Here is a 24,228-nt window from a genome sequence, read left to right on the forward strand (position 1 = left end):
AGGGATTTAGAAGGCTTCTTCAGGGATTCGAAGACACTTCAGTCAGCAAAAACAAGCCAGCAATGTAAGGTTGAACGCTTTACTAAAATATCCAGTACGAATCATCGGAAATGTTTTTTTCACTTATTATTCATTTTTGCTAGCCTTTTGAGGGTGAAAAGGGCAAAAAAAATCAAGAGCGTGAGCTTAAAAAACTGCTCAGGCAAGGCTGTTGGAGGAAATAGTCAGGATAGAATAAAACAGCCTCCAGTTTACTGGGGATGGGAAATGGAAGGAATGAAGAATAGTGAACTGCATAAAAGAATGTGGACTCCCCCACCCCACAAAAAAGGAAGTTACTGGAGCGTGCAGGCAAGACAGCTGAAGAAACTGGGGTAATTTCTGTTTGTTTGTTCGTTTTCAAAGGATGATACAAGACAGCGATTGCTTTTAACCTTTATGAAATCAAACTCTAAGAGGAGAGTCTGAATGTGCAACCTTTGGGCCACTGATTCTTTATCAGAGGCCGCACCGTTTATCGTGGAGGCCCCCTGCTGTGAGAAAGACAAGCGTTCGGCCTGCTAACCTCTGGTCTTGAAGGTTGCTTTTAAGTTTTGGCAGAGCAGGGAGATGGCTCAGGTTTGTAGGTTTCCCCTTCACTGCAGTATTGTGAGGAGAGAGACTGTCCTTTGTGGTGGGTACAGAGGAAGGGGACAAAGGGAATCCATCTTTGCCGTTGTTGGTATCAGACCCAGGACTATCTGGGGTGATGTTCTCTTCCCAAAAACAACCATTCACATGGTGTTGGAAGCCCAGGAGTGGGGCACACAGCCTTAAGGGCACAGAGCCTTTCGGGGATGGGGCAATAAGAACATAAGAACAAGCCAGCTGGATCAGACCAGAGTCCATCTAGTCCAGCTCTCTGCTACTCGCAGTGGCCCACCAGGTGCCTTTGGAAGCTGACATGCAGGAGGTGAAACCAATGGCCTTCTGCGGCTGTTGCTCCCGAGCACCTGGTCTGCTAAGGCATTTGCAATCTCAGATCAAAGAGGATCAAGATTGGTAGCCATTAATCGACTTCTCCTCCATAAATCTGTCCAAGCCCTTTTTAAAGCTATCCAGGTTAGTGGCCATCGCCACCTCCTGTGGCAGCATATTCCAAACACCACACGTTGCGTGAAGAAGTGTTTCCTTTTATTAGTCCTAATTCTTCCCCCCAGCATTTTCAACGTATGCCCCCTGGTTCTAGTATTTATCTAGTAATAAATAAATTATATCCTCTCCTATTATTTTTCCCAATCAGCTGAACCACACGTGGCACGCAGAAATTCCATGTAGCCAATATTCTTAGTAGCCATTGATTGACCTATCTTCCATGAATTTATCTCCATTAAGACATCTAAGCCATCACAATCTTCGGATAGTGGTTTCTGTGAGTTACACATCGAGAGAAGTACTTATTTCAGTCAGTCCCAAGCTTGTGGTAAATCAATGACCTTGGGTGACCCCAAGATCGAGTACACATACTATCAATAATGCTTTTTGTGTTTGCTGGCACTCAGAGTAAGTGAGATATACCTCCAACTCTTCTTAGCTATGTAAAGTAGGGTTGATATAAAGTCTAGCGCACGATTATGAGACACAATGTGAAAATAACCGGAGGACATGCAAAATGTAAGTGAGTCGAGTGATTTAGACCACACAAGTCCATGTTAAGACAGAAGTGAGGGTAAATAGTATGGAACTTGGTAATGAATGCTAATGCAGCAATTTCATGCTGGATTCTCCCTTTGAAGTGTCCTTGTGTGAGAACAGTAGCTTTTGATCAGCAACGGAAGGGAAGTTGTGTTCTGGTTTCTGAATATTGCGATGTTTAATGTCAGATTTGTGTCCATTCATTGATTTTCACAGAGACCTTTTTGTTGAATGCAGAGAGTTAAAGGGCACTGTTGCCGCATGATGACAGATATTACGTTGGAGGATTACCGAATGCTTTAGCTGTAACTCATAGGAACTATGCCCTTGGCCAATTTTGGATGTTTCCTCTGCGTTCTTCCGTCTATATGTCTATCAGAGTGGGAGATGAGGTGCGATGTCCCAGCGCCAGCCCCTTCCTGTGCCAACCGTAACCATTACTCACTGAAACTATCTTCTCTCCCTTTAGGTATCCCTCCAGCCAGTGGCACTGGTACGCTGCAGATTTATCTAATCGACATCAACGATAATGCTCCCGAGCTCCAGCCAAAGGACGCACAGATCTGTGAAAAGCCAAACCTGAATGTCATCAACATCACTGCCGCCGATGCTGACATTGATCCAAACGTTGGACCCTTTGTCTTCGAGCTGCCAAGCGTGCCATCTGCCATCCGGAAGAACTGGACCATTACGCGGCTAAATGGTAAACTGGGCAGGCAGCGCTGATGGCATTTGGAATTGGCTCCCTTGCAAGCCCCGGTCGGACTGGCCTTCAAACTTTCAAAACTCTCTTCCGTTGCGTCCCGCCCTCCCCTCCCCTGGTCCCTTTTTGATTTATCGTTCAAAGCCCACGTTTTGGATGACATTATAAGTGAGAGAGTTAATGAGAAACGGCACAGATCAGGCCTTGAGCAGGACTCTGCCTCGTTCTCATTGGCGCTCCCGCTTCCCCGCCTTCTAGGTTTTAATACCGTTCATAATTACGCAGAGTTATCAGGACCGAACTGGGGATAAATCATCTGTAATAGCCCGGGGGGAAAGCTATTATTAGTCTTCCTTATGTTCCATTTTTATTGTCATGAGCCACAATCAGGATCAATGATCTTTCCTCCGGTCCTAATTGCATCAAAAATCATCCTCCTTTTCTACTTTAAGATAGAATTACACTTAAGGTTGGGTTAGTGGGAAGATTACTAGAATAATAGGGGGATGGAAAAAGGTGTTGAACTGCAATCATCTATAATTGGCAGTGGCTGTGACTTCCTTACCATAGAACACAGTCTATGGCACACAGATGTCAAACTTGCGGTCCTCCAGATGTTCATGAACTACAATTCCCATCAGCCCTTGCCAGTATAGCCAATGCTCATGTTGGGAGGGACTGATGGGAATTGTAGTTCATGAACATCTGGAGGGCCGCAAGTTTGACACCCCTGGTCTATGGCATCTCAACCATGTGTTCTGCAAGGCCAGGTCTGCCTTTAAAAAAAAATCATTGCCGAAATCTCCTCTGTGCTTAAATTAATTCTGCAACCACGTCTGGGCAATCCCTCTGGCATCTGGCTGACAGATAGTCCCAGCAAGAGGAGGTAGGCTTGCTTGGTTTTCCTTGTTCCTTGGTCGAGGACAACGGCCACAAGTTGCAGCCAACTTCTAGCAACCTTGTAAGGTTGTCAACGCAAGAGACGTTTAGAGGTGGTTTGCCATTAAACAGCACCCCTGGAATTCCTTGGTGGCCCCTAGTCCAAATGCTAACCAGGACCAGTCCTGATTAGTTTCCAAGATCTGGCAAGATCAGGGTAGCTGGCCCATCCAGCTCAGGGCTTCTTCCATTTGGTGGTGTAAAATGGATATGCACCATTGGATAGGCACCACCCAACTCAGGGAGCAGCAGTGGCGGAGTGGCTAAGAGCAGTGGCTAAGAGCAGGTGCACCCTGATCTGGAGGAACCGGGTTTGATTCCCTGCTCTGCTGCCTGAGCTGTGGAGGCTTATCTGGGGAATCCAGATTAGCCTGTACACTCCCACACATGGGCTAGTCACAGCTTTTCGGAGCTCTCTCAGCCCCGCCCACCTCACAGGGTGTTTGTTGTGAGGGGGGAAGGGCAAGGAGATTGTAAGCCCCTTTGAGTCTCCTACAGGAGAGAAAGGGGGGATAGAAATCCAAACTCCTCCTCCTCCTCCTCCTCCTCCTCCTCCTCCTCTTCTTCTTCTTCTTCTTCTTCTTCTTCTTCTTCTTCTTCTTCTTCCATTTGGTGGTATAAAATGCCATCAAATCACAGCTGTCTTAAGGAGATCCCATAGGGCAGTGGTTCTCAACCTGGGGGTCGGGACCCCTTTGGGGGTCGAACGACCCTTTCGCAGGGGTCGCCTAAGACTCTCTGCATCAGTGTTCTCCATCTGTAAAAATGGATAAATGTTCGGGTTGGGGGTCACCTCAACATGAGGAACTGTATTAAAGGGTCGCGGCATTAGGAAGGTTGAGAACCACTGCCCTAGGGCTTTCAAGGTAAGAGATAAACACAGGTGGTTTGCCATTGCCTGCCTTTGTGAAGCAACTTTTACCGCTGTTTTAATGAAATTTAGTATGTTTTAATGTTGGAGCTTTTATGGGTTGTTGTTGTTGTTTTAATTGTATGGTTTGCCCTCTAACTTGTTTGCATTAATTTTGTTGTACACCGCCCGGAGCCCCTTGAGGATAGGGCGGTATAAAAATCGAAATAATAGATAGATAGATAGATAGATAGATAGATAGATAGATAGATAGATAGATAGATAGATAGATAGATAGATAGATAGATAGATAGATAGATAGATAGATAGATAGATAGATAGATAGATAGATAGATAGATAGATAGATAGATAGATAGATAGATAGATAGATAGATAAACCTTTGCCATGGGGAGAGGCACCAGACACCACGCCACAGGGGGCGCAATGTCACTGTTTGTCCCGGACACTCTTTACTGTAGGCATACCCCTGCCTCAGTCTTCTCCAAGTTAAACATAACCAGTCTGTTCTGTAGGGTTCATTTTCCAGACCCTGTATCCGCTTTCCTTTGCCTTTTCAGAAGTCAGAGCAAAAAAAAAAGTCTTTCCCATGTGGACATACGCTCGAGTGTCCCATTGGTGCTTCACCACCCTCCGTTTTTCTCCTTACAGGTGACTACGCCCAACTCAGCTTACGCATCTCATACCTGGAAGCTGGCGTGTATGACGTTCCAATCATTGTGACAGATTCCGGAAACCCTCCCCTGTTCAACATGTCCATCATTAAAGTCAAGGTGTGCCCATGTGATGAGAACGGAGACTGCACCGCCATTGGGGCTGTAGCTGCAGCCGGACTGGGCACTGGAGCAATCATTGCCATCTTGATATGCATCATCATTTTACTAAGTAAGTGTGGCGGGCAGCAAGAGGTGCCAATATGTGGTCTTGGAGCCATTCTGTTTCTAGATCAGTGATTCCCAAAGTGGGCGCCACCGCCCCCTGGTGGGTGCTGCAGTGATCCAGGGGGGCGGTGATGGCCACAGGTAGAAACTAATACATATATCTTTCTGTTTAATTGCTATTAAAATTTTAAAAAAATTAATTTCCAGGGGGCGCTAAGTAATATTTTCTCTGGAAAGAGGGCGGTAGGCCAAATAAGTTTGGGAACCACTGTTCTAGATGAATCAACCACAAATCCTGAAGGTTTAATTAACGGTCAAGATGACAGAACGGTCTTCCACATCATAAATCAACAGTCATTCAGCTGCTATTGGCAGTGGGAATCTTTTATTTATTTTATTTATTTATTTATTTATTTATTCTTTAGACTTTTATACCGCCGTATCCCCGAGGGGCTCCGGGCGGTGAACAACATATAGACATAATACAGTCATAAAATAGCTTAAAACCCTTAAAAGCATCGATAGAAACAGTAAAAACTAAATATAATAAGTATAATAAATACAAGTATAAGTGGCGTCCGACAACCCCATTTTCAAAGTCCTCTCCCCAAGAGGGAGGGACGGCGAGTCCCATTAGGTGACAGATGGCCCAGATGTAAGGGGCCCGGGGGGGGGGGGGCACCATCAGCGGCCGGATCCTCCAAAGGCCCGGTGGAACAGCTCTGTCTTACAGGCCCTACGGAACTCACCAAGGTCCCGCAGGGCCCGGACAGCTGGAGGGAGGGCGTTCCACCAGGCCGGGGCCAGAGCCGTAAAGGCCCTGGCCCGCGTGGAGGCCAGCTGCATCATCGAGGGGCCAGGAACCACCAGTAGAGTTTTGATCAAAGGGCTTGTTTTGTGCTTTGTTAGAACTATTTAATTATCCTCAACTTGACTTCAGACCAGAGAGAGAGAAAGAGAGAGTGATAGCTTCAAAGCTTAGCAGGTTTGGCCATGGTTACTGGATGGTTATGCTGAGGAAGGCAACGGCAAGCCGTCTCTGTTTATCTCTTGCCTAGAAAACCCCATGAAGGGTCCGTTACGACTTGACTGCGATTAATTAATTAATCGCACAGACAGACAGATAGAACATACATAAAAATAAGTGAAATTTAAAATAACCTTAAGAATTTTGCATGGAGGAAGTAATGATTATTACCAATAAACGAGGCTCTTGAAGTATTGCTGAGCAAATCATGGAAAATGAGCATAGAGCTATACCATGAATTTAAAACTTGGAATGGCTTGCTTCAAAACACTTGACATTTTCAACTATCTAGCAAAGATATCTGCTCACCTTGGAAGCCGATCCAACAACATCGGGACTTCCGTTAACAACGTAAGTCACCTTCGAAACACAGTAGGCAGATGTTAAAATGAAAAACAAGGTATCTCAAAATATACATTTAAAAATATCTTTATCCTGAGATTTCTAATAATGTTAGGGGGAAGGCGGTGCTAAGTCACATTTAACGTGTACCACAAATGTTCTTAATTAATCCATTAAGTAAAATATTTAAAGGCAGCACATAGCATAATGGCTGGTAATTATATACGTATCCTCCAGCAGTGATTTTTAAAATGCAATGCAGGGACGATTTAGAACTTGCGATTGCCTTTCTCATAGATATTCTGTAAGCCTTTCTGCAAAAGCAATTAGAGAAAAAGCTGAATTCAGTGAAGACGTACGTGCTTTAACTGGCAGGCATCTTAGTGACACAGAATGTTCACAAACATTACAGCTCCTACCTGCTAGTCAGTTGCACTTCCCCTTTTCCTGCAGAAGTGGTTGACTTTTCATTCAGAAGTTGTCCGACTTACCTTACCATACGATGAATGTGAAATTGATCCAAATGTTGAACAACCACCCCAGTTCATAATGCATATGTGTGTGTATGTAAAGTCAACTTGCAGTCCATCAACTCGCAGTCCACGTAAAAACTCCTGGTGGAGTTTTCAAGGCTAGTGATCAAGCAGTTATAAGGTCTGGTTTGCCATTGCCTTCATCTGCAGAGACTTTTGTGGAAGTCTCCCTTCCAAGTACAAACCCTGCTTAGCTGCTGAGACCTGATGAGACTGGTGTATATACTGTACCATTTAATATCCCCACCAGCTCATAACAGCATGAAGTAATTATTTTTTGTATTTCAGCATGGTTCTGGGAAGTGCCAGATGTTAATTGTGGTACACATCTGTGGCACACATTAAATGTGACTTAGCACCGCCTTCCCCCAACATTATTAGAAATCTCAAGATAAAGATATTTTTAAACGTATATTTTGAGATACCTTGTTTTTCATTTTAACATCTGGCACTTCCCAGAGCCCTCCGGGGGTAGGGCGGTATACAAAACCCATGAATGAATGAATGAATGAATGAATGAATGAATGAATGAATGAATGAATGAATGAATGGGTGGGTGGGTGGGTGGGTGGATGGATGGATGGTGGATGGATGGGAGCCGGATGGATGGATGGTGGATGGATGGGAGCCGGATGGATGGATGGTGGATGGATGGGAGCCGGATGGATGGATGGTGGATGGATGGATGGATGGATGGATGGATGGATGGATGGATAAATTAAAATGATAGATGGATGGATGGATGGATGGATGGATGGATGGATGGATGGATGGATGGATGGATGGATGGATAAATAAATAAATAAATAAATAAATAAATAAATAAATAAATAAATAAATAAATTGGTATTAAATCAGATCCCCGACATTTTGAAGGCATAATTTCTGTTACATATCCAAAGAGTTTCATGCAAGAGCAAACCTACCTCAGGGATTGTATCATACCATCAGTTTCCAATGGCAGAAGGGCCTTTTCATAGAGGTGCTGTGTGGTTTCCGGGCTGTATGGCCGTGTTCTAGCAGCATTCTCTCCTGACGTTTCACCTGCATCTGTGGCTGGCGTCTTCAGAGGCCTTTTCATAATTAGAAAAGTGAAGGTGATTTTCACTGATTATTTGTGGAAGATTCTCCAGCGCTTCTCCCAGGAACAAAATTTCAGGTGGTTGAGTGGGTGGGAGTGGGGAAAAAATCCCACTACACAAGCTGGGCTTCACTTGCAAATCATGTCAGATTTAAGACCATTTAGCGTACCACCAAAACCACCACCCCTTCGTGACTAATTCATTCTTCTCTCTTCCAATAAGGCAGCAATGTGCATTGCTATCATGCTGTACATTTTCATGCCCCTGTCAAAAGTAGCCAAAGCCCCTGGCAGCTGGCGAGAGCACTGCTGCCACCCCACCACACTGTCTCTGTTATAAGAGAAGTCTGGACTCAGTGTGTAACAGACTTCTTTCTGTGATACACCTCTGAAGATACCAGCCACAGATGCAGGCGAAATGTTAGGAACAAGATCTACCAGACCACGGCCACACAGCCTGGAAAACCCACAACAACCAACATTGACAATGAATGCTGTTTGGGGTGGATGGGTGGGAAATCTACCCTGAAACAGCATCACTTTCAATGTTGTTTAAACTAAAGAGCCCAGAGTCTCTCTTTAAGGTGGATTTCAGGGTGGATTCCCCCCCCCCTTCAAAAAAATAGCTTCATTTTCAATGTTGTTTAAACTAGGGGCCCTGGGTGTATTCAGATTTGTGTGTTGTGGCATGCATGTTCTATAATGTGATGGTTACTTTGAGATGACCTGGTGCAAATGTTGTTTGGTCGTGGTGGGGGAGGAATGCTGCCCATATTGGGGGACGGCGCAAAACTCAGATTTTGTCCCAGGCTCCATTTTCCCTAGCTACGCCACCGCTCCTGCTCCCCAGGAACACCTTGGCCCATCCCCTACCACTTTTCACTCTGCCCTGGCATCTATTCGGACACCAGTGTAGCTCTGCAATAGCACCCACTTCCATGATTACCGTCGTGGAGCTGTGAGGTGGCTGGAGGGCGGTGCGTTTGCCCTCTTCGTGACCAGGGGTACCCCTTATACTGGCGGGGGGGAGGGGCAAACACACCAGTGTAGCTCCATGCTCCTCCATTAGCCCATTTGCACCCTTCAAAGGATTGGGGTGAACAACAGCTGACTATTGCCTTCCCATTGTGGGTGAGGAGGGAGCAGACAAGAATAATTAAACCGGACTTGAAGGCCATTTTTGGCAACATCGCTGTGCCAGTTATAAGGTCTGGTTCCCTGCTAGAATGACCACGTCTTGAAGGATTGAAAAAAAATCCCCATGACAAACACCCAGTCCTCTGCTCTTCCACATGGAAAATAAGGAGTTACATTTTCAGTACCCATTTGGAGTGTGCGCGTGTTTACTTTTACAACGAGGTGATGATAATGAGCTATAAGTACACATCTGCTTTCTAAGATTGTTGAACATAATAAAGCTTCTTAATGCCAATTTTTTCGCATTTTACATAGTAAAAAAAACCACGTTGGAAGTAACAGGAGCCATAAAGCAGAGGGTTTTTGAAACTTTTTTTCCCCTGCTCTGCATATAAATCAAAGTCCGGAGCATGATTTAAACACTTGAGAAAATTCTGTTGACTGAAATTAACTACCACTGAAAGACATTTGATTTAGGAGAATCCTTTTTTCCCATTTTCAAATCCATTATCTTATTCTAAATTATGGGTTTTATGACGAACGTATATTTTTTACATTCGTTGTCATTCTAATTGACTTTTTAATGTTCAGTAGATACCCTAGGCTTATATCAGTTGTGAAAAATGGAATTTGGGCTAGGAAAACCTTTTCCACTTATGCTGTCACTATCAGCTTTTTGGAAGTTTGGTTTAAAAAAAAATAACTTTCTCCAAACAAATTCAGGGGGTGCCCTCTGTCACCCAAAGTATTTGTAATTCCAAGCAAGGCACCCACATTGCTTATTCCTGTGCTGCCCCCCAAGTGTGGCATGCAGAAAGTCCCCGGACATGGGCACCCTATAGCAGTGGTGGCGAACCTATGGCACGGGTGCCAGAGGTGGCACTCAGAGCCCACTCTGTGGGCACGCGCAGAGTGCCCCCCCCCCACATATAGGCTGGCCTTGGCCGCTGGGCTCGATTATTAGCATTAAACCTAACACCTAGTTTTGGGGAAGCAGTGTAGGTAACCCTGGTAAGCGCTGTTAAACCCCACTATTTTCATGCAAAGAATTAAGAAGAAGAAGAAGAGTTTGGATTTATATCCCCCCTTTCTCTCCTGAAAGGAGACTCAAAGGGGCGTACAATCTCCTTTCCCTTCCCTCCACCCCTCGATAAACACTCTGTGAGGTGAGTGGGGCTGAGAGATCTCTGAAGAACAGTGACTAACCCAAGGTGACTCAGCTGGATTGTTGGAGTGCACAAGCTAATCTAGTTCACCAGACAAGCCTCCACAGCTCAAATGGCAGAGCAGAGAATCAAACACGGTTCCCCAGATCAGAGTGCACCTGCTCTTAACCACTACGCCACGCTGGCTCTCGGTGATTCTAATCCGGAGCAGGTGGATACTAATCTGGAGAACTGGGTTTGATTCCCCACTCCTTCACCTGGGTGGCAGAGGCTTATCTGGTGAACCAGACTCCTACATTCCTGCTGGGTGACCATGGGCTAGTGAGGTAGGTGGGGCTAGTCATGGGCTAGTCTCTCAGCCCCACCTACCTCACAAGGTATCTGTTGTGAGGAGAGGAAGGGAAAGGAGCTTGTAAGCCGCCTTGAGTCTTCTTACAGGAGAAAAAGGTGGGATATAAATCCAAACTCCTCCTCCTCCTTCTCCTTCCTTGCCTCAGATCTCCAGTAAAACCTTGCCGTGTCCTCCAGTGAAGGGAATGGGTCCCTCTTTCCCTCTCTCAGGACTGAACATTCAAAGTGTCTCAGACTCCAACAAAATATCTCACCAGCCACCACAGCTGCCTTGGCTGCAATCTTTGACATGCTCGAGGAGCAAGCGGTATGGTGGGGAGGGGGGTGTCCTGCTACGAGCGCAAACAATAGATCTCAAGAACACCGCATGCCGAGTGGAAACAGGCCTAGCAGCCATAATAGAGCTTTCTGTTCACATGAGACCATTTTTTTAAAAAAAATCTGCTATTGACACCTCGAAAGCCTCTTTGTCGAGGTAGTTGTAGAGGCGTTAATGGGACAGTTTTTCTGTGCACACGAACAAAAAAAAAGGTTGTGGTGGATGTTGTTGTTTTTAAAAAAGCAGCCATTTTAGTATTTTCTTTTCACACACCAGGCAGTTTAGGTGTTGTAAGAGACAAACAAAGGCTTTGATAGATGGCATAAATAGCAGAGTGTTTGGTTTTTTTAAAAAAAATCTGCTTTTGGTCAGGGATAAAAGTTACATTTGTGTTTCATTTGACTCCAGAAAAGACCTGGGGAAAGTGTTCAAGCGGCGTTGAGCAATCTGAGAAGCATTTTGCTTTGCAAGAAAGATGGGAGTGGGGCCAGCTGACATACGGAGGCTGTAATTAGCTGTCTGGTCCTCTTCTCTCCACACTAGTGATTTTTTGTGGAGCAAAAATTCTGACAGCGCTTGGAAGGCTACAAAAAGTTTTTTTTTTTTTAAGCCCCTGACTTTTCTTTCCAAATCACTTTGTAAGACAAGCTGTGGTGTCGTAGCACCATCTGGAAGATACGGGTTTGAAAGAAGAAGAAGAAGAGGAAGAAGAAGAAGAAGAAGAAGAAGAAGAAGAAGAAGAAGAAGAAGAAGAAGAAGAAGAAGAAGAAGAAGAAGAAGAAGAAGAAGAAGAAGAAGAAGAAGAAGAAGAAGAAGAAGTTGAAACACCCCACTTTGCTCAACCATGAGAAGTCTCAAAGCAGCTTACGAATCCTTTCCCTTCCCCACATCAGACACCTTGTGAAGTAGGTGGGGCTGAGAAAATCCTGAGAGAACTGTGACTGGCCCAAGGTCACCCAGCTAGCTTCATGTGCACAAGGGGGGAAACTAATCTGGTTCACCAGATAAGCGTCCACCTTAACCCTACACCATGCTGGTACCAGACTGCATCCCCGCTGTACCATGAAGTTGCCTGAGTGACCCTGAGACCTCTCTCTGTCTTTCTCTGTGTCTCTCTCTGTGTCTCTCTGTGTCTCTGTCTGTCTGTCTGTCTGTCTGTCTGTCTCTCTCTCTCTCTCTCTCTCTCTCTGTGTGTGTGTGTGTCTCTCTCTCTGGTCCTAACATACTTCACAGGGTTGTTGGGAGGATGCACTGAAGCAGTAGAGAGCCAGAGGCGGAGTGAGGGGGAACTGCGCCCAGGGCACTCGTGCACCCTTCGCCCCTGCCATGCCCCCACCCGCCCCCACCACACCCCAGAACACCCCTGCCATGCGTCACACGCCCCCACACCCCTTTGGTGCTTTGCCACTGGTCTTGACACTATGCCATCTCTTCAAAGTCTTGTTCGGAGCACCTTGCAATTAAAAATCACCCTAGTATTAAAAGCAATCCATTCAAAACAAACCACGTGACTTGCGTGCTCTTCCCACTGGGAATAAAAGCAGCCTTTCCAGCCAGAACATGGCAAGAAAGGAAAGCTGAAAAGATCCCCTCGATCCCTCTACTCTTCTCCTCCTCCATAAAGCAATCTTGCCAGCTAAGTTTGCAGAAGGAGAAAAGTGATTCAAAATACACAGGAAGAAATGTGGATTTTAACGTGTCTGCAGCATCACGCGTTCCATTTCAAAGCCTGTTTCTAACAGATTTTAAAGGTACCACTTAAAATGCAAGGTTGGAATGCCATAAACATATTTGCGGATCATACTGCTGTTCTCCTTTGGGAGCTGGGTTGCCAAATCTGGGTTGGGCAATTCCTGGAGATTTGGGGTGAAGGCTGGGAGGGTGGAGTTTGGGAAAGGGAGGGACTTCCTTGGGGGTATAATGACGAGTTAGAACCCACCTTCCAAGCAGCTGTTTCCTCTACTGCAGGAAAATTCATCTCTCATGCTGACAGATAAAATTATGGATTACACCTTCCTATCAGGTCCCCTGTGGCATGGTCAATTTGCCATGCCAGCAGGGTCTGATGGGAATTGTAGTCCATGAACATCTGACGCGCCAGAGTTGGATACCTCTGCTCTACGGGAATTGATCTCTGTAATCTGGAGGTTAATTGTAATTCCAGGAAATCTCCAGGCCCTTCCTGGGGGTGGCAAACCTCTACAGAAGCCAGGTTAGGCTCGGTCCCCTTATGACCAAACACTTGCGTCTGCATTATGTTTCAATGGCCCAAAGCAATTGGCCTCCCCCCAAAAAAACAGCCAAGCAGAGAATCTCTTTCCTCAAAGCAGCTTGGGACGGAGAAAGAAAATCTAGGCCACTTAACTTCCTCAACTCTTCTTTGGTCCAAAACCAGCCTCGAAGTTCCGCATCTGGGCCAAAGCAGATCTCCAGTCGCACAGCTTGCGTCTCGCTCGCTCTACAAAACCTGCCCAGCCCCTCTGTGCAAAGAGTTCAAAGAGGCTCAGATCTGCTTTCCAAGCAAGGCAGCTGAAAAGTCCCATCTCTGAGCATTTGCTAATGTGATTTTTATTTTATTTTTTGGAAAAAGGGGGGGGGGAAACACAGAAAGCCCATAAAAAGGAGGAGAAGAAGTCCAAATTGGATTATGTGAACTAATGTTTCATCCAGCCTCTGTTGCGTTCCTTCTGAGAGAATGGCACATCATTAAAATGAAATTAGCCCAGCTGCAACATCTTGCCGATTTAAAAGGATTTATTGTGCCCTGCGCTGGAGGGGAAATGCCGGAGAAAGCACCGGCCCTGTGGTTGAGGGTTTTTTTAGAAAAACAAAAAAACATCTTGATGTCGGTTCTGGAATGTGTTTAAGATTCAGGCCAAATATTTGCAAACGCCACTGTTTCTTGTATTGTCGAAGGCTTTCACGGCCGGAATCACTGAGGTGCTGTGTGGTTCCCGGGCTGTATGGCCGGGTTCTAGCAGCATTCTCTCCTGACTTTTCGCCTGCATCTGTGGCTGGCATCTTCAGAGGATCTGATGGTAGGAAAGCAAGTGGAGTACATATATATCAGATCCTCTGAAGGTGCCAGTGTAACCTCTTTCAGTGGGTTCTGTGGGGCAGTACTTGGAAGGAGTTGCAAAGAACTAAATTTAAACAAAACAGTTTACTTCTCTTAACAAATAACACTTTAAAAACATTTGACATTTGACATTTACACTTTACAGTCCTGTTAAGTTTGCATTTACAGTCTACTTTACAGTCCTGTTAAGTCCTTCTATTTACAGTCTACTGATATTGCCAAGTCCAATTCTTCTTTGCTGGTGGTTGGTTTTGAAGACTTCAGAGGCTTGGTGAACGGGATTCAAGATGATGAAGGTTCCCAGAAAACTCTCACCATTTACATACACAAAAACCCTGAAACAATAAATTCTAACATTTACAATATAGCAAAAAATAAACTCCCTTCCCACTAGCTCCCCACAACATTGCAGTTACCTTAAACAAGGTGTTAAGGGCTTAATAAAATCCATCAAGGTCCCAGCCTGGTAGCCTTGCTTCTTCCAACCTCATGAGTTCTGCAGCATTCTGCTTCTTTTCAGATTCCACCCCTTTCTGGGTCATCCCATTCTTACACAGGGGTTACACCAGCCACAGATGCAGGCAAAACATCAGGAGAGAATGCTGCTAGAACCCGGCCATACAGCCCGGAAACCACACAGCACCTCACCACTGTTTCTTTCCTTAACTTGAAGGTTCTAGAATCCTTAGTGGAGAAAGGGAATAGAGGACAATGTTGAGAATTCAGGGGCTGGAACTGTGGACAATGTCTTCCACCCTGGGCGGTGGAAAGTGCCATTAGGTTGCAGCAGTGGCATACAAAGAAAAGAGAAAGATACCTTGTTGGTGTCCTTTTTCTGCAGTCCCTAGTTCCCAAGGTAGGATAAATCAGCCTCACTCAACAGATTCTCTTTCACTGTGTCCCTCACAGCCATGGTGTTGCTCTTTGTGGTGTGGATGAAACGTCGGGAAAAGGAGCGGCACACAAAACAGCTCCTCATCGACCCTGAGGATGACGTGCGAGACAACATCCTGAAGTACGACGAAGAAGGAGGGGGAGAAGAAGACCAGGTAAGGGGAGCTTCTTCTATGAGGATCAGACCAGCTTCCGTTGAGCTTAAGTGGCCTCGTATAACCAAGAGGTTCCACAAAAACATCTCCACTTCAGCCGCGAAGGTATTTCTCATTCTGGCGAGAAACCCCCTCTTGAATCAGCTAATAATGAGTTAAAACCCCATGATGTTTTACAGACAAAAAAAAAAGTTAAATAGGAAGGTCTAGTGAAGTGTAGGAATTATTGTTACAGGTATGTAGCGCGACTGGACTTTATAGGCAGCTAATATATTTTTTTTTATTTATTGCTTGGATTTTTATACCGTCCCATCCCCGAGGGGCTCTGGGCAGTGTACAACACAATATAAATATAATAAAATTATTAAAACCATTAAAACAGCGGTAACAATAAAAAGAGGCGTCCGCCTATCCCAATTTTAAAATTCTCCCCGGGAAAGTGGGAAAAGGGGGGAGGCGGCGGGTCACATTAGATAATAGGTCCGATATAAGGGCTGACTGGGGGGCACCATTTCAGCGGCTGGGCCCTCCAAAAGCCCAGCAGAACAACTCCGTTTTACAGGCCCTGCGGAACTCGTTAAGATCCCGCAGGGCCCGAACAGCCGGAGGAAGGGTATTCCACCAGGCCGGGACCAGAGCTGTAAAGGCCCTGGCCCGTGTGGAGGCTAGCCGTATCATTGACGGGGCAGGGACCACTAATAGATTGGCCTCAGCTGAACGGAGAGGCCGTGCCAGGACATATGGGGCGATGCGGTCTCGAAGATACGAGGGTCCCAGGCCGCGTAAGGCCTTGAAGGTCAACACCAGTACCTTGAAGATGAGGGTAATAGAGGGTAATGGTAAGCTACCAAACCAAACCACAATTTATGAACTCTCACACAATATACTTTATATCTTATACATGATCAGGTGTGGTATGTCTTGGAATGGCTGTAACAGAGGCCCCAAATGTATTCTAGCTGCACCTGAGGCGTTGAAACATTGATAAACACCCAGATATACTGATTTTTGCCAGTATTATTACTCTTGAATCCTTGTTTTCTTACATTTAGTACTTTCTTGAGCCCATGTCCAGGCCAAAAGTCAGGGAGTGGGATATCTCCAGAATATCAGTCCTCAGACACTTTTGTGGTAATCTTAACACAAACGCAGCCTTCCTTTACCACTCCCCCCCCCCCCCGAAGATGGAGAGGATAGCATGGAGAAGATGGCATGGAGAAGATGGTCATGGACAGAGGAACTGAGACAGCAGGTTCAGGGGAAACTAGGGTTGCCAGATCTGGGTAGGGAAATTTCTGTAGATTTGGGGGTGGAGCCTTGAGTTTGGGGAGGGAGGAGGAGGAATCTCAGCAGGATATAATACCATAGAGTTCACCTTTCAAGGTAGCCATTTTCTCAAGGAAACTGATCTCTGTAGTTTGGGGAGGGAGGAAGAGGAATCTCAGCAGGATATAATACCATAGAGCAGGGGCGTAACGAGGCAGCCCTGGGCAAAACCTGAGTTGGATGCCCCCCCCCATCATGGGTAGAGACAGGGTATACAGGTGTCTCTATGCTAATAGTAGAAGCATTCGACCTAAAATGGGGGAGCTAGAGTACAGAGTTTTGAAGGAGGATATCATCTGGAAACTGTCCTTATGGTACCCCCAATGTTTGGTGAAGTTTGGCTTAGGGGGTCCAAAGTTATGGACCCTCAAAGGGAGTACCCCATCCCACATTCTTTGCTAAGGAGATGGGGGCTACTCTTTTGAGGGTCCATAACTTTGGACCCCTGAACCAAACTGCACCAAACCTTGGGGGTGCCATCATGACAGTCTCCATATGATACCCTGAAATTCTGGTGCTGATACGTCCAAGAATGCCCTCCTGCAAGTTAGAAAAAATTTTGCCCAAGAATCTTTGTTCTGCATTGAGTTTTCTGAATTGCTGTCAATGGGGGTTGCAGGCTGGGGGCACATTTTTGAAGGCACAGTCTCAAAACTTTCAGGGTCTCATCAGGAGACTGCCCTAATGATTCCCCCCAAGTTTGGTGCAGTTTGGTTCTGGGGGACCAAAGTTATGGACCCTCAAAACTGTAGCCCCCATCTCCTATTAGCTCCCATGGGAAACAATGGGTGATAGGGGCACCCCCTTTTGGGAGTCCATAACTTTGGACTCCCTGAACCAAACCTCACCAAACTTGGGGGGTAGCATAAGGGCAGTCTCCTGATGAGACCCTGAAATTTTGGTGCCGCTAGCCTAAAAATTGCGCCCCCTGCAGGCCAAAAATGGAAAACCACTAAAAATACCCAAAAACAAACCCAGCATTTTGATGCCCTCCCCCCACAAGGTGATGCCCTGGGTAGCTGCCCACCTTGCCCAATGGGCATTACGCCATTTCCATAGAGTCCACCTGTCAAAGCAGCCATTTTCTCAAGGGAACTGATCTCTGTAGTTTGGGGAGGGAGGAAGAGGAATCTGAGCAGGATATAATACCATAGAGTCCACCTTTCAAGGCAGCCATTTTCTCCAGGAAAACTGATCTCTGTAGTGTGGAGATGAGTTGTAATTCCAGAAGATCTCCATTCTTCACTGGGGTTACTAGGTCCCCTCTGGTCTTCAGCGTGAGATGAGGGAGTAGGGTTGCCACATCTTGGCTGGGAAGCTCCTGGACATTTAGGGGTGGAGCCTTGGGAGGACAGGGCACAGTGCCATATAGTCCACCCTCCACAACATCCATTTTCTCCGGGTGAACTGATCTCTGGAATCTGGAGATCTGCGTAATTCCAGGGGATTCCCAGGTCCCAGCTGGAGGCTGACATCCCTAGTTCCCACTTACAGGTTGGCAACCCTGTTTCACTTTAAGACTAAGATGTCTTCTTCGGCCCGGCACTGCATGCCATTGCAATTGGAATTTAATTCAGAGTCCATAAGTACATAAGAACATAAGAACTAGCCTGCTGGATCAGACCAGAGTCCATCTAGTCCAGCACTCTGCTACTTGCAGTGGCCCACCAGGTGCCTTTGGGAGCTCACATGCAGGAGGTGAAAGCAATGGCCTTCTGCTGCTGCTCCCGAGCACCTGGTCTGCTAAGGCATTTGCAATCTGAGATCAAGGAGGATCAAGATTGGTAGCCACAGATCGACTTCTCCTCCATAAATATGTCCAAGTCCAGATTGCCGCTAGCTGGGAAATGAATGGGATTCCTTCAAATTAATTCCAAGCCGGGTTGTTTATCTCTGCAACCAACTGGTAGTCTTGAAGGTGGGGAAAGGAGGGGAAGGTTTAGAACATGGTCCTCCATGCCACCCATTTTCAGCTATCAGGTGCCCATATCAAAACTGAATAACTGATTATAAAAGGGCCGCTCTGCTATCCTGGTTCTCAAGTATGCCTCATCTTGTTTCCGCTGCCAACTGATTGCACTGAAATGCTGTCATGTGACGACAAAGAAGAGTTTGGATTTATACCCCACCTTTCTCTCCTGTAAGGAGACTCAAGGTGGCTTACAAGCTCCTTTCCCTTCCTCTCCCCACAACAGACACCTTGTGAGGTAGGTGGGGCTGAGAGAGCTCCGAAGAACCGTGACTAGCCCAATGTCACCCAGCAGGAATGTAGGAGTGCAGAAACTCATCCGGTTCACCAGATAAGCCTCTCTCATTCAGGTGGAGGAGTGGGGAATCAAACCCGGTTCTCCAGATTAGAATCCACCTGCTCTTAACCACTATACCACGCTGAGGAGGGGAGAAGGCAGAAAGTCACACTCATCGGTCCCTTTGAAAAACCCCAGTCGATCCAAGCCAATATTTTTTCAGCATCATCTCAAAATAACTTTCACTAGCAAGGTGGTTTGTTTTATACCTCTGCATTTTATCGTTCCTCGAGACTGTCCCCTGCACCGTGCAGAATTTGCCCCATATCATCTACACGGGGCTGCATCAAAATGACTGATACAATTGAGGAGGAGGATTCTGCTCCAGTTTCAATTGGATGTGCGCCAATCAGGTCATTTATATGCCCGGGTTGCATAGCGCCACTTGAAGATTTTCAGCAGAAAGCTGTCTGAGCCTCACTGCCTGATTCTCCATTTGTTACAGGATTATGATTTAAGCCAACTTCAGCAGCCAGAGAGCATGGATCACGTTATGAACAAGGCAAATGGAGTCAGACGAGTAGACGAGAGGCCAGTTGGCGCGGAGCCCCAATATCCTGTAAGGCCTGTAATCCCCCATCCCGGGGACATCGGGGACTTCATTAATGAGGTAGGTTCCTGCAGCCTTTCCCTATTTTACCTCTCCGCGCTTGTATAACCAGCAAGAGCCATTCAGGCAGTTAACAAAGAGAGAGAGAGTATATACACAAACATACATGAAGAAGGCTTGCTGATTCCTGCCTAGAACAAAACATGCCTTGCATTGGCATGCATTGGCATTCTGCATTGGCATTCTGCATTGGCATTCTGCATTGGCATGCAGAATAATGCACTTTCAGTCCACTTTCAATGCACTTTGCAGCTGGCGTTTACTGTGGGGAATAGCAAAATCCCCTTGCAAACAATGGTGAAAGTGGATTGAAAGTGCATTATTCTGCATGTGCGGAAGGGGCCCTTTATCATTATTTATTATTATTTATTTATTTTGATTTTATTAAACTTCTATACCGGCCTTCCCTGAAGGGCTCAGGGCGGTGTCCATCAATTATATAAAACAGTTAAAATCCATTTCACACCCAATCCCAGTTAAAACCATATAGAATTATAAAAGTTCAGATGGCAATTAAAATTGTTTCCCCTTCCCCATTCTTGCACCCACAGGAGGCCAGATATTTATCACAGAAGTGTGGTGTTATCCCGGCTGGCCAAATGCCTGGCGGAACAGGTCCGTTTTACAGGCCCTGTGGAAACTCTGTATGTCCCGCAGGGCCCTGATCTCACTTGGGAGCCTGTTCCACCAGGTAGGGGCCAGGGCCGTAAAAGCCCTGGGCCTTGTAGAGGCCAGCCGGATCACTTTGGGGCCACTTACAACTCTCCAAGAGCTCAAAGCGGTAACCGGATCCAAAGAACTGTGAGGCATCTAAAGGAACTTTGGGTTGTTAGTTTGGTCCTAAGAGAGGTCTAAGCCACAGGTGTCAAACTCACGGCCCTCCAGATGTTATGGACTACAGTTCCCATCATCCCCTTCCAGCATGAGCAGTTAGTCCTGCTGGCAGGGGATGATGGAAACTGTAGTCCATAATATCTGGAGAGCTGCGAGTTTGATACCTAATCTAAGCCATTTTGTTTCCAGTAGGCTTAGAAGAGGTAACTCTACCCAGGATGGCACTACATGATTTTCAGATATTCCTGCTCCATGATGCATCATATATCCCTTTTTGAAACACAGAGGAATCTCAAAAAAACAGTTTGGGATCTGACCTGGAGCTCTCTGTTGCTTGAGGAAGGGGAGAAGAAGACCCAGTAGACACCTCCAAACCCCTGGGGATATCTAAAGTCCTCTTTGTAACCCAGCTATGGTTGAACACTCTCCCCTGCCCGGCACCATGTCATCCAACTGAGCCCTAACTGCCCACTAACTTGCTTGTAGTTTTGGTCAAGCCATTGTCTCTCCACCTAGTACACCTTCAAGGGTTGTCGTGAGGACAAAATGAGTTCCCCCTACCTACACTGCACTCCTTGAAAGAAGAACAAGGCAAAACTATGATAAAATAAGGGAATGGTTCATTTTTTTAATTGTAGTATTCAATCTGCTTGCTACCTGTTCCTTAAGATAAATCCCTTTTTGCAGGTGTGGCCTGTACTGATTTTTTAGAACAACCAGATGATACCCTGAAATTCTGGTGCCGATACGTCCAAGAATGCCCTCCCTGCAGGAACATCCCGAAATTTGCCCAAGAATCTTTGTTCTGCATTGAGTTTTCTGCATTGCTGTCAATGGGGGTTGTAGGCTGGGGGGGGACCATTTCTGAAGGCACAGTCTCAAAACTTTCAGGGTTTCATCACGAGACTGCCCTAATGATACCACCCAGGTTTGGTGCAGTTTGGTTCAGGGGGACCAAAGTTATGGACCCTCAAAACTGTAGCCCCCATCTCCTATTAGCTCCCATTGGAAAGAATGGGGGATGGGGCACCCCCTTAGAGGGTCCATAACTTTGGACTCCCTGAACCAAATTGCAACAAACTTGGGGGGTAGCATAAGGACAGTCTCCTGATGATACGCTGAAATTTTGGTGCCACTAGCCTAAAAACCGCGCCCCCTGCAGGCCAAAAACGGAAAACCGCAAAAATACCCAAAAACGAACCCTGCATTTTGATGCCCCCCACAAGGTGGTGCCCTGGGCAGCTGTCTACCTTGCCCAGTGGCCATTACGCCCCTGCCCTGCTTAGCTTCTGAGATCTGACAAGATCGGACTAGCCTAGGGCTATCCTGGTAGGCTCTTTAAGGACTACGAACGTGTTATTTAGTGAAATCTCAAGATTTCACAGAAGCGGATGATGTTCTTTCATTTTGAAGCCATCGTCTGCATGCTGAGCACAGCTGTGCAGATTTTTCTCCCTCCCTTCCTGTGCTAAAGCCGTGCCAGAAAAGTCTGAATTCCCCATGTAGTTCTCGAAGCTCTGCATTTAATATTTATCTTTAATTTGTCTACTTGATCCTTTTACTTTCGAAAAGAGGGCCTCTGTGTTTACAAACCAGTTCATGAGTTATTTCCTCCGAGGCAGAATGCGATCCATTTCATAAGTCAGATACATAAACGTAGAAGCAATTTAATTTTGTTATTGTGTCAATTTCCTGGCCTTGAGACTCCTGTTTTGAAACATTAAAATCCTTCCTCCCTGGTACGTGCAAACACGCACTCCATTTGCGCATCTGCGGGGTCCAGTAAGGATTCTTCTCTGCTCCTTCATGCTTTAAAAACCTTCCTCAAATTCAAGCTGCTGCTGCTGATCAAAAACACACGCAGATCTCTCCTCCTCCCCCCATTGAAAAGATGGCCCCTTCCGCACATGCAGAATAATGCACTTTCATGGCCCCTTCCGCACATGCAGAATAATGAACTTTCATGGCCCCTTCCGCACATGCAGAATAATGCACTTTCATGGCCCCTTCCGCACATGCAGAATAATGCACTTTCATGGCCCCTTCCGCACATGCAGAATAGTGCACTTTCAATCCACTTTCACAATTGTTTGCAAGTGGATTTTGCTATTCTGCACGGTAAAATCCAGCTGCAAAGTGCATTGAAAGTGGATTGAAAGTGCATTATTCTGCATGTGCGGAAGGGGCTCATATGTCCAGAGATGGGGAGACAAGGAAGACTAGAGGTATTTCTGGAATAATTCTCCCTTCCCTACCCACCCCATGGAACAAGCCGTGAAAACTAGCACTCATGCATTTGAATTAGCCTTAGAATATGTGAATTTAGGACGAGACCTTTGGCACTCAGATATCATGGATTATAGAAGATTCCCACTCAGCCCCTGCCAGCATGGGCTAATTGGCCAATAGGCCATGCTGGCAGGGGCTGATGGGAATTGTAGTCCATAACATCTGGAGTGCCAAAGGTTCGCCACCACGGTTCTAGAAGAACCTGGACGGAATATTTTTTTCACACGATCTTGTATCATTTTGGTGGCACCAGCCAATGACACTCTAACCCTGTGGGGGAAAGCTATATATTGTATTCTTTTCCTGATGTGTCATGGATGTGGTTTTCTGCTCCCACCTTTGAGGAGGGGAGGTAAAGACCAAATTAGATGATCGGTGTAACAAAGCCAGCTCAAGGAGCCAACAGGGTGTAGTGGTTAAAAGAGGTAGGCTTGTAATCTGCTAAACCAGGTTTGTTTCCTCGCTCTTCCACATGAAGCCTGCTGGGTGACCTTGGGCCAGTCACAGTTCTCACAGAACTCTCTCAGCCTCACCAGCCTCACAAGCTACCTGTCCTGGGGAGAGGAAGGGAAGAAGTTTGTAAGCCTCTTTGAGACTCTTTGCAGTTGAGAAAAGTGGGGTATAAATCCAAGCTGTCCTTCTTCTCTTTTTGCTTTGGTTTGGTTACCGTGCTACCCCTGGTTTTGTTATATTACAACCTGGTGGCTGGCAACCATAGTAGCAAGGCCATGAGTATGAACGGCAAACCAAGAGAGCTGAAGACAGCAAAACTTATTCTAAGCACCAAAAAGTGTATCATAATGAGGAATAAGTCAAGGGACAAGTCTTTCCCTTGGTGACCAAGTCAGCAAGTGTGCAAAGAGAGGCAGGAAGTCTGGTGCCTTTGACATCTACAGACAGGAAGTGATGTGCCCTTACAGGAAGTGATGTGCCATTACGAAGGGAAGAAAGAAACAGGAAGTGATGTGCCATTAGGAGGGAAGAAAGGGTGGGTATAAATTTTGTAAAATAAATTACAAGAAATAACTACAGCTGCACATAGCAGCAGATTCTTTCAGGAAGGAGGAATAAAAAATGCAACTTCCTTAGAGTTTCACAGGGCTGTGCAGTTCACTGAAGGTCCCGGGGTTAGGGATGCCACTTACCAGATTCCAATGGAAGGGCTCCCTACAATCCTTCCTGGTACCCTGTTGCTGATTTAATGAGCAGCAGGAGAAAGCTGAGGGGGAAATTATGCCATTTCCATCCTGAAAAGAGGAAATGAAGTCACCGCAATGTGATGCTGCTCTTGTAATTGTACTGTGGTTTTCCAAGCCGCCTTTGATACAGATTATAGAAAGGCTGCTTATAAGTATTTTTAAAAACAAATAAAATTAATGATCTAGTAACCCAGCTAATCTCTACAGTAGGGGTTATGAATGCCATTTCCACCTCCCCACCCCAAAACCTAGTCTCTAACAGGTCTAAAGACAAACAGCCCAATCCAGAGGAGGGCAGCAAATCCGCCTTCGGAGGCCACACAGGTTTACAGCAGTAGCCATTCTTTCCCCTGGGTACTTACCCCAGCTTAGGGACAAATCCACTACCACCCAGCCCCTGCAGCGCTGTGATAGCCAGCAATGGCTCCCTCGACTGGCGACTCCACGCCTCAGCTGTATCAGCATGATGTGGGCGTACCAGGGGACAGGGCCTTAGTTAACCTCCATACCCCC

General features: G+C 46.2%; 1 protein-coding gene across 1 annotated transcript in view; it reads left to right on the forward strand.

Annotated features, from left to right (window-relative positions):
* The window catches only part of CDH4 (cadherin 4), a 1,081,475-nt gene that overhangs the window by 1,052,973 nt on the left and 4,274 nt on the right, over positions 1-24,228 (forward strand). The window contains exons 11-14 of the mRNA XM_048498384.1: positions 2,144-2,377; positions 4,838-5,071; positions 15,012-15,151; positions 19,229-19,393. Of these exons, the coding sequence (XP_048354341.1) occupies positions 2,144-2,377; positions 4,838-5,071; positions 15,012-15,151; positions 19,229-19,393 (773 nt within the window). The remainder of the gene's footprint in view (positions 1-2,143; positions 2,378-4,837; positions 5,072-15,011; positions 15,152-19,228; positions 19,394-24,228) is intronic.

Source organism: Sphaerodactylus townsendi, linkage group LG05 (genome assembly GCF_021028975.2).
Source record: "Sphaerodactylus townsendi isolate TG3544 linkage group LG05, MPM_Stown_v2.3, whole genome shotgun sequence".
In the NCBI taxonomy this organism is placed as follows: domain Eukaryota; kingdom Metazoa; phylum Chordata; class Lepidosauria; order Squamata; family Sphaerodactylidae; genus Sphaerodactylus; species Sphaerodactylus townsendi.